The sequence below is a fragment of the Pelobates fuscus genome, chromosome 1, assembly GCF_036172605.1.
Source record: "Pelobates fuscus isolate aPelFus1 chromosome 1, aPelFus1.pri, whole genome shotgun sequence".
Classification (NCBI taxonomy): domain Eukaryota; kingdom Metazoa; phylum Chordata; class Amphibia; order Anura; family Pelobatidae; genus Pelobates; species Pelobates fuscus.
The window spans coordinates 58,973,198-58,989,917 of NC_086317.1; the positions used below are offsets into that span (position 1 = coordinate 58,973,198).

The 16,720-nt window shown below is 37.4% G+C and overlaps 1 protein-coding gene across 1 annotated transcript in view; it reads left to right on the top strand.

Moving 5' to 3' along the window:
* ARL13B (ADP ribosylation factor like GTPase 13B) overlaps positions 1-16,137 on the top strand; it is a 53,628-nt gene extending 37,491 nt beyond the window's left edge. Inside the window, exons 7-11 of the mRNA XM_063448736.1 lie at positions 8,389-8,497; positions 8,837-9,068; positions 9,450-9,566; positions 10,908-10,979; positions 15,453-16,137. Coding sequence (XP_063304806.1) covers positions 8,389-8,497; positions 8,837-9,068; positions 9,450-9,566; positions 10,908-10,979; positions 15,453-15,529 — 607 coding nt within the window. The 3' untranslated portion in view covers positions 15,530-16,137. The remainder of the gene's footprint in view (positions 1-8,388; positions 8,498-8,836; positions 9,069-9,449; positions 9,567-10,907; positions 10,980-15,452) is intronic.
* The last annotated feature ends 583 nt before the right edge of the window (positions 16,138-16,720 follow it).

Genomic DNA, 16,720 nt, shown 5'->3' on the forward strand with positions numbered 1-16,720 from the left:
ACTGCATATAACTCTGCATACTGGCTAATTTTTCCCGTTCCTGTCGTAGTCAGTATTTTCTTGGTTTCTGGATTGTAAGACACTGCTTTCCATTGTCTTTCATTACCAATGCATTTTGCTGAACCATCAGTAAACCAAGCATGCTTTGCTTGATCTTGTGTTAGTTGCGCAAAATACTTTCCCCACTTTACTGGAGATTCCCCTGGCTTGTCTGCGTCTGGCAGATAACCAGGTTCTTGTATCAGCGCATCTGCAATTTTCTCATGTAGTACAGCCGTACCACTATTTCCTGTTTTAGCTCTATCCTGTATGTACCACTTCCATTTTATGATACTGGACTTTTGTGCATGACCTATCCTATGTGTCTTAGGGGAACTAAGTACCCATTGCATGATGGGTATCTCTGGGCGTAAGAACACAGTATGTCCTACTGTCATCTGTTCAGTATCTACCAAGGCCCAATAACAGGCCAAGAGCTGTCTCTCAAAGGGTGTGTACCTCTCTCCTGCCTCAGGTAACTTCCTTGTCCAGAAACCAAGGGGAACCTTAGTCCTTCCTTGTTTCTGCCAAAGGCTCCAATTAGCCCATTGCTGATTTACTGATACATTTAAGTCTATGTCTCCATCTTGTATGGGCCATAGATCAAGGGCTTGTTGTCTTCAAGGACAGACAGTAGTTCCGTATCAGTGCAACCCAGCAAAAGACCTTGATACAAGCAGCTGGATGGACCTGGCAGTTGGCCAGACTGTTCAGGACCACCAGAACTTATGTCAAGTCTTGTGCGGTTAATTATCGCTTACCTACAAGCTTTCTTTGTACTGTTCTAGAGATGGCAACATAGGTTTTTGATGGCAACATAAGTTTCTCAAACTACTGAAATGCTGTCTCAGCTTATAGTGCTGTGTCAGCTTAGTAAACAGGTGTAGTGCTGTGTCAGCTCTTAATAGCTGTGGCATAAGGCCTTCAAGCCTGCATCTAGTAATATGTGCTACGTGTGCTTATATGCTTACCGGTGCCATCTTAACTATCTATAAATGTTTGAGTTGCTCAATAGTGATCAATCAATCATACTTAATTAATATGAAATATTATTATCACAGGTCTAGAACCTCAAGGTCTATGGAGGAACCCGCCTGGAGTCTTCATATACAATTCCTGAATCCCACTGCTGTCACTTGTGACATATGCTGGAATTGGACAAATGTTGGTGGCGGAGCTTCACCTTTTGTCTACTTTCATCAACTTCAAGGTTTGCCATAAGTCAAAGTAGTCCCTACTGTGTCTTATGGTATCTTTTGGATTGCAAAGGATTCCAACTCAGTCTTTATCAGTATTTTTTTTAAAAATATCTCTTCATAAAATACTGAAAAGTGACAGATCCATTTAAGCTGTGTGTTATGAGATACATTGAAAATATTCAAAAATTATACTGTGAAAAGCTTGAAGGCAGTACATTTCAATGCATAACATGTTTTAATAATATAAAAGTTCTGGCGCTTAATACAAATAAACAACAAAAGGATGATTGTCTGTGATCTGCTAAAAAAAAAACCCTGTGCTTCGGATAAAAAACTTATTTTTTTAATGTTTAGTTTGTGCTTCATTTCTAGTGGCAACAACTATTCCATATGGCATACGCCTTATAATGACATGGATCTGTATTTGTCATCCAAATAAGACAAAACACATTTTTAGATAGATACATAAATCAAGCATCATTTTGATTTGTGCCCATTATATGCAGTCAGGCTGCTATATAGAGAAACTACACATGGTTCTTTATGTCTTTAGTGATATGCTAAAGTGGACGTTCATACATTTGCATTAGCACAATGACTTTGGACATTATTCATTGGCGGAGAGCTGCCTGCTGATACTGAGATCCTGTTAAAATTTCCTTTTTATATTTAAATGTTTGGAATCAATAATAAATAGCAGATGAATGCTATTACTCTTATGCTTTCTCTAATTTAATCTTTACAACATATTCAAACTTTCACATAGTCTCAGATACAGCACACACGGTTCTATAAAATACTTATTAACTGAACACACATCTTGCTTGATCACATCTCTTGGTAGACTAGTAAAATTCTAGAAATTGAGCCTGGTCTAGCTCCAATCCTTATGTGTCTGCTACTTTGCAGGTTTTTTTGTTTGTTTGTTTGTTTTTGTTTTATAGGGTGGTGCACTGAAGGCTACAACAATGTATTTCAATTATGCCTCCCTCAATCACTACCACACCAAATGTTATAATTTCGGGTTTGCAAGAATGCCTCCATTTTGGAGTTGACACTGTGTAGCTGCATAATTCACAGACCCACAAGTCCAGATAACTGGCTTATTGGTAAAATCTCTGACGACTCTTGTTGCAATGCAATCCAGAAAACATGATTCCAGAGTAAGGAAACAAATTCCGATTTGATTTGTTGTCTCTTTAAATGGCCTCACTTAGTAAAAGTAAAAAGTATATGGTGGTATTTTAGTTTAATTTGTTTTGTCAGTATAGGCTTGCACATTCAATGTGGTCTTTCCTCCAATATTCACATTAAAAAGCTCAGTGTTGTCAGTGACAAGATGACTATCCTTTGACATCTATTATTTTAATACACCATGTGCTAAGAATACTTGACTTTTATTTGTAGTTTAGTTTTTAACTTAAATATGTATTGGATATATCAGATATCTTGCACAGTGCTATCGGGGAAAAAAAAAATTGATTCAAGGAATTTAAAGTATTGCAGAAACAAAATCTGATCATCTAAGATTATTTAAAGGAACACTATAGTCACCTAAACAAATTTAGCTTAATGAAGCAGTTTTAGTGTATAGATCATGCTTCTCAGGCTTCTCAATTCACTGCCATTTAGGAGTTAAATCACTTTGTTTCTGTTTATGCAGCCCTAGCCACACCTCCCCTGGCTATGATTGACAGAGCCTTTATGAAAAAGCTGGTTTCATTTTCAATCAGATGCAATTTACCTTAAACAATTGTATCTCTTTCTTTGTAAATTGAACTTTAATCACATACAGGAGGCTCTTGCAGGGTCTAGCAAGCTATTAACATAGCAGGGGATCAGACAATCTAAATTAAACAGAACTTGCAATTAAGGAAGGATACACTTTAGATGACTCTTTACAGGAAGTGTTTAGGAAGGCTGTGCAAGTCACATGCAGGGAGGTGTGACTAGGGTTCATAAACAAAGGGATTTAAGTACTACATGGCAGAGAATTGAGCAGTGAGACTGCAGGGACATGATCTATACACCCAAACTGCTTCATTAAGCTAAAGTTGTTTTGGTGACTATTGTTTCCCTTTAAATAAGAAGAAAAATAAAACCGGCATGAAAACAACTGGACAAAATAGAGAAAAATCTTTCCAGTAATGACATTTAGGCAATCTAATATATTAAAACATATACACGTTTATTTCTTCAAATTTAAAGGGACACTATAGGCACCAAGACCACTTCAGCTTATTGAAGTGGTCTGGGTGCAATTGCCAGACCCCTTAATCTTGCAAAGGTAATTATTGCAGTATTTAATAAACTGCAAAAATTACCTTTGAGGGTAAACTCCACCTCTAGTGGCTGTATAGCAGACATCCACTAGAGGGACTTCCGGTTATTAGATGACTTTTGGTCACCTAACTGACGCTGGAGGTCTTCACGCTATGCATGAGTACGTTCAGCGTCACCCAAAACCCCAAAGGAAAGCATTATATATGCTTCCTATGGGGGGATGTCATAATGCGAGCGCTGTGATCGACGCACATGCGCAATAGGTCTCCCCCTGGCTGACATTGCAAGGGAAGAAGGCAGGGCCTATGGCAGCGTCAACGAAAGTCAGTGCTGGACTCAGGTAAATGACATAAGGGTTTTTTAAACCTTTTCTGGACCACAGGGAGGGGGCGGGCCGTGAGGGAGCTCTACCACTTTGTTTTCTTGGCGCTATAGTTTCCCTTTAAAGATGAAATGTATTCAGTACAAGAGGTTCAAGTCAGTTGTGCAAAGAGCAGTGGTTAGTGTATGTGTATATATATATATATATATATATATATATATATATATTCACCTTCAATGTATATAGTTTAAATAGTGGTGCTGTTAATGCTAGATTTGCTGTTTAGTTTGGCTGTGTCAGGCAGCATACATTTGACGGTGGGTATATTTGAGACGTTGATTAGAGGTTTGTTTCCCATTAGATGGGTCTTTAGTTGGGAACTGAGAATGTATTGTTAAGATGCATCTTAATTAGATCTGGTGGGGATCATCTAGTAAACATGCACCTTTGTTCCTTACAGTCTAATAATTAAAAGATTAAAGAGATATTGTCAAACAAATAAGACCCCTTTTTTTAATAAAGTCAAATTCATCATCAGTTTCGCCGAAAGTATCTGTTACACTGGCTGCAAAGGGTCTTTTGTAACTTTCCAAGTGACTGTGTGCACTGATCCATTTAGTCCTTTCAGATAATTACATTATGCCTAACTATCTTGCTCAGGTTTTTTGTTTTTTTTTATATTTTCTTTTATTGGTACAGAGTAAATAAGTACAGTGCCTGTATCGCCACATTAGCGAAAATGCTCAGGTTTTTTTTTTTTATGTTAATAGTGCCTCACTGAAGAATCTGTTTGTGATTCCTCTCACCTCATTCTCACCTCCTGGGGACTAGAGAGGATACCAGACTGGAGGGTTGTCTCAATATATTTAAATCTTCACCACCAAAACTTAATTCCTTCATTTTATCTCTCCACAGCTAATCAACATAATCACCAACCACAGTAATAATTTCTTGCATATAACACAATTTAGTTACCCCACCATACCCTATGAAACATGTTTTATCCACAATGCATACAGTGTCCATCACTCACCCCCTTGTTACTAATGCCATCAGTGGCAGCCTCCTAAATCATCCTTATTTGCTATGGTACCCACAAATCTCACTCCAGTGGCTGCTACATCAGATACAGCTTTTATCAGACGACACAGTGTATCCCGAATTAGCTCCCACAGAACCTTTACAACCCGCCCCCTTTCATGTACATCTCCCATTTAACAGTTGTTAAACGGCGAACTTCAGCCACTATGCCAAGCTGGCATTAACATCTCCCATATCTTTCCCTTGACTGCCAGGCACACCGCAGGATATCTTCCTAAAACAGCATGCTATTCTAGGAATGTTATAGAACTACCATGGTTTTGCTTATCTTTTTTTTTTTTTTCTTTTTTTTTTTGTGCAAATCTTTTTGAGTCTCATGTTTTTAATGTCTCATCTGCATATTTTGCATATCACTGTTGATGAGCACTGTCATTCAGAGCAGCCATTAGATATGCAAATGTTATACTTTGGGGACTTTATACTGTTATTAACATTGAATTGTGGAGAAGTAACAGAGAAATTGCAAATTTTAGGCTTTAATGTCTGAAATGGAAAAATCGTCCAGCTGAACCATTTTCCCATCTCCGCTATTTTGGTTTAAAGTTTGCACTCCCTTGGCAAGTCTTCACAGTTTATTCAATAACCCAATTTATTATATTTTTTGAATTTTACTTAAAGTGTAACTTTCATGACAGTCACTGACAATTGCTAATAGCATGCTATTTATAATTTTATGTTGTAATTTATGTGATGTATTTTTTCCTCTGGCAAAATATTTCACGTATTGCTAAAGGGATAGGTGTATGGGGGTGACTAATGTCACTTTCAAATGCCGATGCGATGGCAATGGAGGCAACGTGTATTACTAAGCAGGGCCACCGGTATGTAAGCGGGAAGGTTCATTACATTTTGGTAACGCTCACCCCCTTGACATTTGTTTCCCTGCTAGAATGCTAATATGGAAATTTCCATGTATGGATAAAACTAGTGCCAAGTTGACGAGACTCAATTAGAAAAACAATTGTTTATTATTTATTTATAAAATATTTTACCAGGAAAGATACATTGAGATTTCTCTCGTGTTCAAGTATGTCCTGGGTCCACAAAACACTGCATCAATATAATAGGGTACAATAAAATACAAAAACAACTTCTGATGTCGAAAAAAAATAATACAAAAACAACATTAATACACAATATATACAAAATTTAACATAGAACAGGTAGGAAATATATAATCAACCATGACACGTGCATTCTGTTTTGAGGTATGTAGAGAGGGATCTCTTAAAGGATTTTAGGTTTGGGGTGTGATTTGAGTGTGCGGGAGGTTGTTCCATAATTGTGGTACTCTGTAGGAAAAGAAGGATCGAGCCGCTTTCTTTTTATTTTGAGGTAGACTAAATAAAGTGCTGGTACTGGATCGGAGGTTATAGGAGGTGGGAACAGCCAGGGAAAGCATTGCGTTCAGGTAGAGTGGGAGTTTCACAGAAAGGCTCTTAAACACAAGGCTGGAAAGATGAAGGGTGCGTCTGGATTCCAGTGACAGCCAGTTTAGTTCTTTGAGCATGTCACAATGGTGGGTCCTGTAATTACATTTTAGCACAAATCGGCAGAACGGGTTATACAATGTATTAAGCTTATTTAGGTGAGTTTGCGGTGCAGGTGCTTATACTAAATCCCCCTAATAAATGATTATGTTTGTGTTTGGGCTATAGCTTTTTTATATACAATCTATACATTTAGGATAAGCATTCTGGTTGTTCTAGAAAGTTCAATAATTTAGAGCTGGTTTATATAGGGTATGGTTTTTTATCAGTATTCTAGTGTGCCGATTATACACTTGAGTTTATTTTAGTTTGTATATTATCATCATATATAGTTAAAGGAACACTATAGCCTTAGGAATCCAAACTACCTAAAACTATAATGTTCTTCCCACTACATAGATGTCTAAGCCACCCTAAATAAAAGTTCAAATGTTTTTACCTGACTTTTTTCCAGTACTGAGACATACTCAGTGCTGCTGCATGCTCCACCTCTTGCAACATCATACGGCATCGCTTCCCGTCCAATCCAATGCTTCTAATAGAAAAGCATTTTAAACAACTAGTGCATGTGAGGTGACTGTCATGCTCATCCAATTCAATGCTTTCCTACGATCGGCATTGGATGTTGAATGTCACATAACCAAGTCCAACTTGGTTATGAGTGCGGAAGTGCCTCTTGTGGTTGCCCGCAGTCAAAACATTTCTGTATCTACTAAACATAAATGTTTTCGGTTGCAGTGCTAAAACGCCAAGGGCACTGCACCAAGAGCACTTAATTAAGGTGGAGTGATCTGGGTGGCTTTAGTGTCCCTTTAAATGAATCATTTTAATTTGCATACAAAAGTGTCTAATATGATGTATTTTCTAATAGAATAGATATGAAGATAATTTCATACTCTAAAAATGTGCATGTGTTGCCTTTAACCCCTTAAGGACACATGACATGTGTGACATGTCATGATTCCCTTTTATTCCAGAAGTTTGGTCCTTAAGGGGGTTAAACTAAAAGTCAACAAAAACGGCAAGAGCACCCTCTTGTGACAGTATGTATTATGTCACGGAACAGAGAGAGTCACTTGTTTATAATTAGCATCACATTCTGTGTGTGACACAAGCTGTTTAACCCCTTAAGGACCAAACGTCTGGAATAAAAGGGACTCATGACATGTCACACATTCCATGTGTCCTTAAGGGGTTAAAGTCTATGATTGCAAGGTTCAGGCATTGTCTTGATAATTAATTATCACTTTTTACCAATTCATAATGAAACAATTCCATTGGAAATAATGAGAAATTGTCATGAACTGGTGAGAATAGCCACATGCACCTGTTGGCTGCTAGTCATTCATTTTAACAAATTTGCCAAAAACACATGTTCTCTGATGTTGTGGAATAACATTACATGGTTTCAGGGACATAGCACATAAACAGGAAGACGACAACAACCAACAAGGGGGGGAGGGGGGGAGTTGTCACTATATAATTTTTCCTCTTTTTTTTCTGATACATCTAAAGCACATGGAGTTCAAAATATTGTACGTTACCAGCAATGAGCACATATCTGAGCATTTGGCTTGAATTACAAAAGGGGTATGCCGAACACCATAACCACTCCAGTTTATTGCAAGGGTGCGGTTCCTACTTTTTATTTATTTTATTTTTTTAATCTTTATTCGTCACTACACGAATCCCACTTAAATATTTTTGATGGATAATTAGAAAGGTGAAGCCTCAATATAAGGTGTGGAACTTACATGCTGAGAAATCTTCCACTCTGCTTAAACCTTTTGAAAGCATTTAAAAAGAAAACCAACAAAGACAAAACAGAGAGACCGCACCAATAGATTCCTTACACCACAACTACGACAATAAACTTCAGTGGATATATTGCTTAACGTGTACCTTTAAAGCTAGATAAAGTATATACGTATTGACTGATTTGACTGATTTACAGAGACGAGAAAGAAAGGGAAGAGGCAGAAAGGGAAGGAAAGCCTGTAACAGATGATGACTCCATTCTGACAGTCAATCCTTTCCAACCCATATCAGCCGTTATCAATGAGGTATGTATGCATGAAATGATTATACTGGATGTGCCTTATTTAGGTTTGATAGACTGCCATATTAGGGTAGTTTGTTATACAGTGTGGGGTGACCAATTTGTTATATATTTAATTTTGTTACATTTTTTTTTTCTACTCCTCTAGTGCCATATATATCTTTATTATATTGTTTTTTTTATTTTTTTTTTATTTTTATTTTGTTTAATTAATATTCTGATAGATACATCTCTCTTTCTCTATTTAGAGTCAGGGATTAGTCTGGCTTCCAAATAATTTAAATATTGTTAAATATTTTCTTGTTTCCGTTTTATTTTGTGATGAAACACATTATATTTGTAGAATGAAGAAAAGATTCGAAAAGAAAAAGAGAAGAAACGTCAAAAAGTGGCGAATGAGCCAAATGGAATTGACATACCTCTTGAGACAAAGAGTGAAGACACAGGGAGTGAGAGCAGTCAGCCCAGCCAGACTGCCCAAGGGGGTGATTTAATAGAGGAATATAAGGATGCTTTAGTCCAGAAACTGGAGCAAGATGAAGCCATTTGTGACTCCTCTGAAAAGAGAGACTCAGGTATTTTCCTGATTTCATTGTGTGTACACATTCACATATAAAAAATATGTGATTAAAACATTTAAGCTGCTTGGTATTCCACTTATTTTTTTTTAACCTCAGTGGGAGTGGAGACATTATTACCATTTTAAACTGTCTAGAGCCATCGTTCTCAAGCCAAATGTCATGAATTGCCAATGGTTTAGAATTTAGGTCAAACCAAATTTTGGCACCATGGGAAACTCGGTGTTGCCTACAATTTGGTAGAACTATGTATATTTAAATAATTTAGCATTCTGTCGTAACTGACAGTTTTTGTAACTGTTTTTTTTTTTTTTTTTTCACTGCATTACAGTTCTTACTACCTACCGTATGCCTAAGAAATTGTTTTGTTGTTTTTAGATCAAAGCAAAAAGAAAGCAAAAAAACTCAAGTTAAAAAGGAATCACAGAGTTGAGCCTATCAGTACTGAGGAACCTGAAATAAAAAGTCCAATTACCCCTCCACCTATTGTACCTGGTGAGTAATGAGTGGTCAATTCTCCCGTTCTGAAGGAAGAAGACGGATGAACAAGCTGCATCATTTAACATTAGATTACCACAGTCTGACTTTCTAATTTATTATAACTTTTGTACACCCAGAATCTTGGCTAAATGTATAAATCTAGTGAAAACCAAAACATTGTCAACAGCTATTTATCATCTGTTACATTGTTGAATACATGTATCAATCAGTATTTTAATTGTTAATAGCTTGTAAATTGTAAAAATCGTTTTAATTTATTTCTATGAAGTATATTTTTTTAATATCGAAAATATTTAATATGCTGTGCTATTATATATCTTTTAAGTGCTGTCCTCTGCATTTATAGCACTATGCAATTCTATCCCGACTGTAACAACCATTGTATTTACTGTATGATTAAATAAATTTCATATAGTTTGTTACCCTAGCCAGCAATACTCAGTGTTCATTTTATATTATAATAGGCTTTTTTGCTAAATAGGAAATATTGTTATGTGTGTTGCACACATAATTTACATACATATGATGTTATTTAAACTTGAGATTACTTTTTCTTTCATAGAACTATGTATGCGGTTGGCTCATCTAAGCTGCCTGTTATAAAACTTCAGGCCAGTGGTTTAGTTATTTATTGTTAGGATAAAATCATGTGTATCCCTGGTATCCTTGACTGCTTTTAATGAGTTGCTACAATCATCATAGCAACTACAGCCTGCCAGACGCCATTCATTGGATGAGAGCATTTAGATGACTTCTCTCTGCCAATGACTGCCATTCTGTACAATAAAAGTTGCTCAGAATTGACAATTATTAACTCTAGTTCTGGACTGGCTGATAACACCCTAAATGACACTGCTGTAGGTGGAGTTACACCTCTGCATAAGCAGCATTTCACAGCGACATTCTGCACATATAAACTCCACGCACCATGTCCACTTCAAATCACTGAAGTGGTTATAGTGCTTGGAACAACCCTTTTAATGTGTTAGCCTTTTCTAATTCCACTGGAAAACTATATTGTTATTCGGTTAGCCATTCTTGAAATACACATTTTCTGGTTATCCTTCAGGCTTCCACTCCCATCACCTCCCCCCCCCCCCAATAATGCCTAAATATATTTAGTGGTTTCTGTCATTTTGTCCTCTAAGGTCTCTCTATACGTGACTATTGGGAGCCTATTCTATCAAGACGATGATACAAAATACACCAGGAAAATTCTTACTGATATGTAATATTTATTTTTTATCCAACAGCAATTCCACGTTTTAGAGTGTGATGTTTTCTTTAAGCTTGCGGGTTTTGTTTTTTAATGAAATTTTGTTTGTTTTCCTGTAGTTGGATGGGGAACCCCAAAAGTTACTAGACTTCCTCCAAAACTTGAGCCTCTTGGAGAAACACATCATAATGGTAATCCAGAAATACCTTTATTTTCTGTTTCTTCGCATGCGCATCACTTCCATTTGCATGTGGTCACTTAACCGTTAACCTTGTAATTAACCATCATTTTATGACTTCATCCCATCTATTCCAACGGTTTTATATATTGATGATGCCTTTGCCACAAACCTCCCCATCAGTGTAAAAGTACAACGTTTTCATATTCAAACAAATTTAAACTATATGAATTGTTTCAGGTCATTGTTGTACATTTAAATATTTACCCCCGAACTACATTACTTTTCTAAAAGGAGCTTACAGCTGTGTTGTTCATATCCTGGATAGTCAAGTTTGGTACCCCAGTGTCTGTGCGCAGCATCCTTCCCCTACATCCTCTGTTTTCTAAACCATGCAATGCAGCTGAACTTCCATTGGTTGACTCTCCGTTCTGCACAAACAAAACATCTATTCATCCATGTTGGGCTGGCTACTTATCCACCGACATATTTATGAATGTACTTTAAACAAAACCACCTAATTTCACCCTATGACTGCTTGGAACAAATTTAAAAGCAAAATGCCATTGGATCACAATGAACACTATCAAATCCCCCTGTGATAACATATCTAAACCTCTACATAATTTGTCAAAAACAGACCAAGAAAAATAACGAGAATTTAGGTATTCTCACAATTAGGAGAAGTAATCTCTTACAGCATATTTTTCTATCGTGGCAGCAATATTACAAATTACAGAAATAAATCTTTATTTTTCCTCCTCTCCAATTTCTGTCTAAATATTTATAAAATATTTGTAAGAAACACTATGGTGTTTAAGAGGGTTAAACTGCTTGAAACACAATACAAATACCTGCTATTATCCATGTATAAAACTAACCTAAACCAGCTGTTTCCTAGTCATTTAATCACTTTGTTAATATGATCATTTGTGTTGTCTTGTCTTCCTGATCTGTAACATTTTTTGGGTTCATTTGTTTCACCATAATAACAATTACTAACCAAAGCAATTTATTCCTAATAAATACCTCTAAACATTAACACCTTGTTTGTGTTCTACATGTATTACATGTTTATATATTACATTTATGATTTTTCCAATGCAGCACCATATAAAGCAGGAACTGTTTGTTTGTTTGTTTGTTGTTTTTAAGTAACTTTGGGAAAAGTGTGGCAACATTTAGATTTTATTGTCACATTATAAATATTGGCTAGAAATGAATTTAAAGAGATACTATAGTCACCAGAACCACTACAGCTTAAAGTAGTGGTTCTGGTGTCTAAAGCATGTCCTTGCAGGGTTTTCAGTGTAAACATAGCTTGTAAACGGCAATAGCAATGCAAACTCTTCTAGTGGCAGACACTCAGAGAGCCACTAGAGTTGCTTAACATTTCAATGCTGCACTGTGTTCAGCATCGGTGTTCAGCGTCTCTATGCTCTGTATGGATACACTGAATGCTTCCCATAGAGATACACAAGAGAAAAAAAAGAAGAGTATAGGCAACACTCCTGGATACTGATGGTGCAAGCTTTATTCAAGGGTAAGTTACCCCACTAAAAGAATGTGATGTTTTGGCTAAAATGAGCCTTGATCATGCTGATTAATGAGGAAATGCTGAATGGCGCAATTTGATGTTTTGCAGCGCATGCACAATAGCCTCCCAATGCTTTACTATTAGAAATCATTGAATTAGCTGAGATTGTCAAGTCTGATGATATCAGCCGTGGAGGCGGGAAGGCCTAGCCCATTCTGATGGTGGACGGGAATCTAAATGTTTACTCCAGCACTATAGTGTGTGGAATACATGCTTGTATTTCCAACACTGTAGCGTTCCTTTAAGAAAGAATGTTCCACTATTCAACCCATCCCAGATGTCACAGTCTAAAAATGATTAAATAACTTATACTGATATCACTTTTAACACTTTTAACTATGTAGCAGTGCAAATTTTATGGAATATTTGATTAAAGATGGGGATTATGTAGTGACAGTTTAGTAAAGCTGTGTTTGGGATTTTGGGAGTTGAAGATCTTCTATGAAAATGTTACCTCACCACTAGTTAAAAAAAACAGTCACCCCTGCAGTTCAGTTGGAAATTAAAGACAAAATCCGGTTCCCCACATAAACCTGACAAATAAAAGGAATCATGTTTTACAATATATGGTTATCGACGCTGGAAGTTTAAAAGTAGATAGACTAAAAAAATATCCACAATGCAGTTTTCCTTACCAGCTTAAAAACATGTTATTTTTGTATCAGCAACCATTGAGATGAAGGCCGGTTTATGTGTCCGGTTTTCTTTTTACACAATAGTGTTTAGCTTCAATATTTCCTATCAATCTCCAGTAACAGAATAATCTTAAAGGGAAACTCCAGTGCCAGGAAAACAATCCTTTTTCCTGGCACTGGAGGGTCCCTCTCCCTCCCACCCACCAATCCCCAGTTACTGAAGGGGTGAAAACCCCTTCAGTCATTTACCTGAGGCAGTGGCGATGTCCCTCGTCGCTGCCTCCTCCTCTGCGCCGCTCCTCCCTGTGCTTCCGTTGGCCGGTGGGCGAGACTGATCCCGTCCACCGGCCGAGGAGACCTAATGCACATGTGCGGCAATGCCGCGCATGCGCATTAGCGCTTCCCATAGGAAAGCATTGAAAACGAATTTCAATGCTTTCCTATGGGGATTTGAGCGACGCTGGAGGTCCTCACACAGCGTGAGGACGTCCAGCGACGCTCTAGCACAGGTTTCCTGTGCTATAGAGCAGGAAGTTCCCTCTAGTGGCTGTCTAGTAGACAGCCACTAGAGGTGGAGTTAACCCTGCAAAGTAATTATTGCAGGTGGGAGTTGGCACCCAGACCACTCCAATGAGCAGAAGTGGTCTGGGTGCCTGGAGTGTCCCTTTAAAGGTGGGTTAAGGGATTATAATATTTAACATTATTTGCTGAAGCATTTAAAATATAGTAATTTGAATAAGATTTATTATGTTATTTTTTATAGGTTTCATACAAATAAGTATGACTGTTAATTTTAGATAAAGAAAATACAGTCTTGACAGAGCCTTAAAATACCAAAACACTGTTAAGGTGTTAATACCAAATAACTGTTACAAGGTTTTCAAAATAGAACTACAACTCCCATGATGCTTTGCCAGTCTTAGAATGCTACTCTTTTGTGAAAGGGACACTATATTCACCAGTACAACTACAGCTTAAAGGGACACTCCAGGCACCCAGACCACTAATGCTCATTGGAGTGGTCTGGGTGCCAACTCCCAAAACTCCTAACCCTGCAAGTGTAATTATTGCAGTTTTTTATAAACTGCAATAATTACCTTGCAGGGTTAACTCCACCTCTAGTGGCTGTCTATTATACAGCCACTAGAGGGAACTTCCTGCTCTATAGCACAGGAAACCTGTGCTAGAGCGTCGCTGGACGTCCTCACGCTGTGTGAGGACCTCCATCGTCGCTCAAATCCCCATAGGAAAGCGTGGAAATTCGTTTTCAATGCTTTCCTATGGGGAGACGTAATGCGCATGCGTGGCATTGCCGCGCATGCGCATTAGGTCTCCTCGGCCGGTGGGCAGGATCAGTCTCGCCCACCGGCCGACGGAAGAACAGGGAGGAGCGTCGCGGAGGAGGAGACAGCGGCGAGGGACATCGCCGCTGCCTCAGGTAAGTGACTGAAGGGGTTTTCACCCCTTCAGTACCTGGGGATTGGTGGGTGGGAGGGAGAGGGACGGACCCTCCAGTGCCAGGAAAACGGATCGTTTTCCTGGCACTGGAGTTTCCCTTTAATGTAGTTGTTCTGGTGTGTATAGTATGTTAAGACAAAAGGCAGTGTTTACATTACTGCAAAGGAACACCTCTAGAGGCAGTCACTCGATGGCCACTAGATCTGCTTCCTGGGTCAGTGCTGCAAAATGGCACAGCGTGGTGTTTTGTTGTGCATGTGCATTAGTCTTCCATTACTTTCCTATGGTAAAACATTGCACTGGCTGAGAGAGTCAATTTTGATCATCTCAGCCAAGGAGGGTGGGGACAGCTGCCACAGACCCACACCGTGCTGGAATAATGGTAAGTTTTATTTCCTTTTTAACAGGAGCAAGAGGTGGGGGGCGGCTACCTAAAATGTGTTTTTAACACTGTAGTGTCAGGAATACACATTTGTATCACTGACACTATAGTGTTCCTTTATGTAATTCAATAAAACGGCACGATCTGACTGGATTACCAGATATTATAGGGTTAAGCAACTGACAATTAGCTGCATGTAACATAATTTAGATGATCGATAAATACACATTTGAATAAGAATATTCATTGTATTGAAGTTTAACATGATATGTAATATCTAGTGAATAAAACTGATATTTATTTCAATATTAGAAAATGTTGCTCACTCATTTTGTTCTTTATGGTTCTCTGCAGCGATAACTCTCTGATAATACATCCATTTCCTTTTGTGACCTACTGTTTATTTTTAAATAGATTTTTATGGGAAGCCACTACCTCCGCTGGCATTAAGGCAAAGACCCAACAGTGATGCTCACGATCTTATATCTTAAAGTCACAGAATGGATGTTATTCTCTTATTACATTGCACCAATGGAATTACCTGAACAGTATTTAATTCATAAAACCATAAAGCAAGTAGATTCATCATACTTTTTTGTTTGGATTACTAGAAAAGCACATTTCTTAACGACCATTCTGGAAGATCAGAACAAATCCTGCCAATTGAAAAAGGTTCACTTCGGCTCTAGACCCGATTTTTAGAGGAGTTACATTTTTAACCCAGTATTCTTACCACTATTTGTATTTCAGGTTTGTATTCTACAATTGGGTGGACACATTATGTATTTATACAGATTTAAAGATACTTTTGTAATAACATGTAGGGGGTCAAACCTGCAGACTATTTTAACATTGTATATATGAAACTTTTTAAATGGGGTGATGGCACAAGAAGAGTCCTCACTTAGTGGGGTGTTGGTCCTCACCGTTCATAAAGAAAGAAATAACTGTATATTTTGTTTTCTTTTTAGCATAGTGACTGTCTACAAAGCAGTTATTTACATGTAGAAATCGTGATCCTTCTTGTTCAGAGGACAGTACACACCAAATCTGTAGTCAGCTCTTTCCTTGCTCGTTATTGAACCCACAGTTACTCTAACAAAGTTATTTTTCCGTCTTCTTCAATAAATATTTTTATTTGATAGAGATTACCAGCTTCTTGTAGGCATTTCCCTGTGTGGTGAAAATTCGTAGCAAGAAGGATATTGGATATTTTTAATATAGCACTGTCTATATCTCTGTCCTTCAGAAGACTTTTCTATACCCTAAGAATAGGGTATATTCTGAAATTACAAAGGAAAATTGGGTTATGCACATGCTGGTACTTACTTATAGTACTACATATTTTTTAGCCATCTTTATAAAAATAAGGAAATGGGGATCCCGGGTGAAGAGTAAGGAAGGAAAAGCACAAAACCTGTGGTCAATCTGTTCTGCCTCTTCTGTTACTCTATTCAGAATTACCCCATGCAAATAAGCCTTTTATACACAGTCACTATTTTAGGAAGAAACCAAAATTAATTTTCAATATCCTTTTACTTTAGGTTATATTATTGCCTTTAAATGCATTGTAAATAATAATTGTATATATTTTTTAACAAAATATTGCTAAGCCTAAAATATGTAATAAATTATATTGTGAAATTGCTTTGTGCAGTGTCTTTAATCTGTACAAGGTTTTT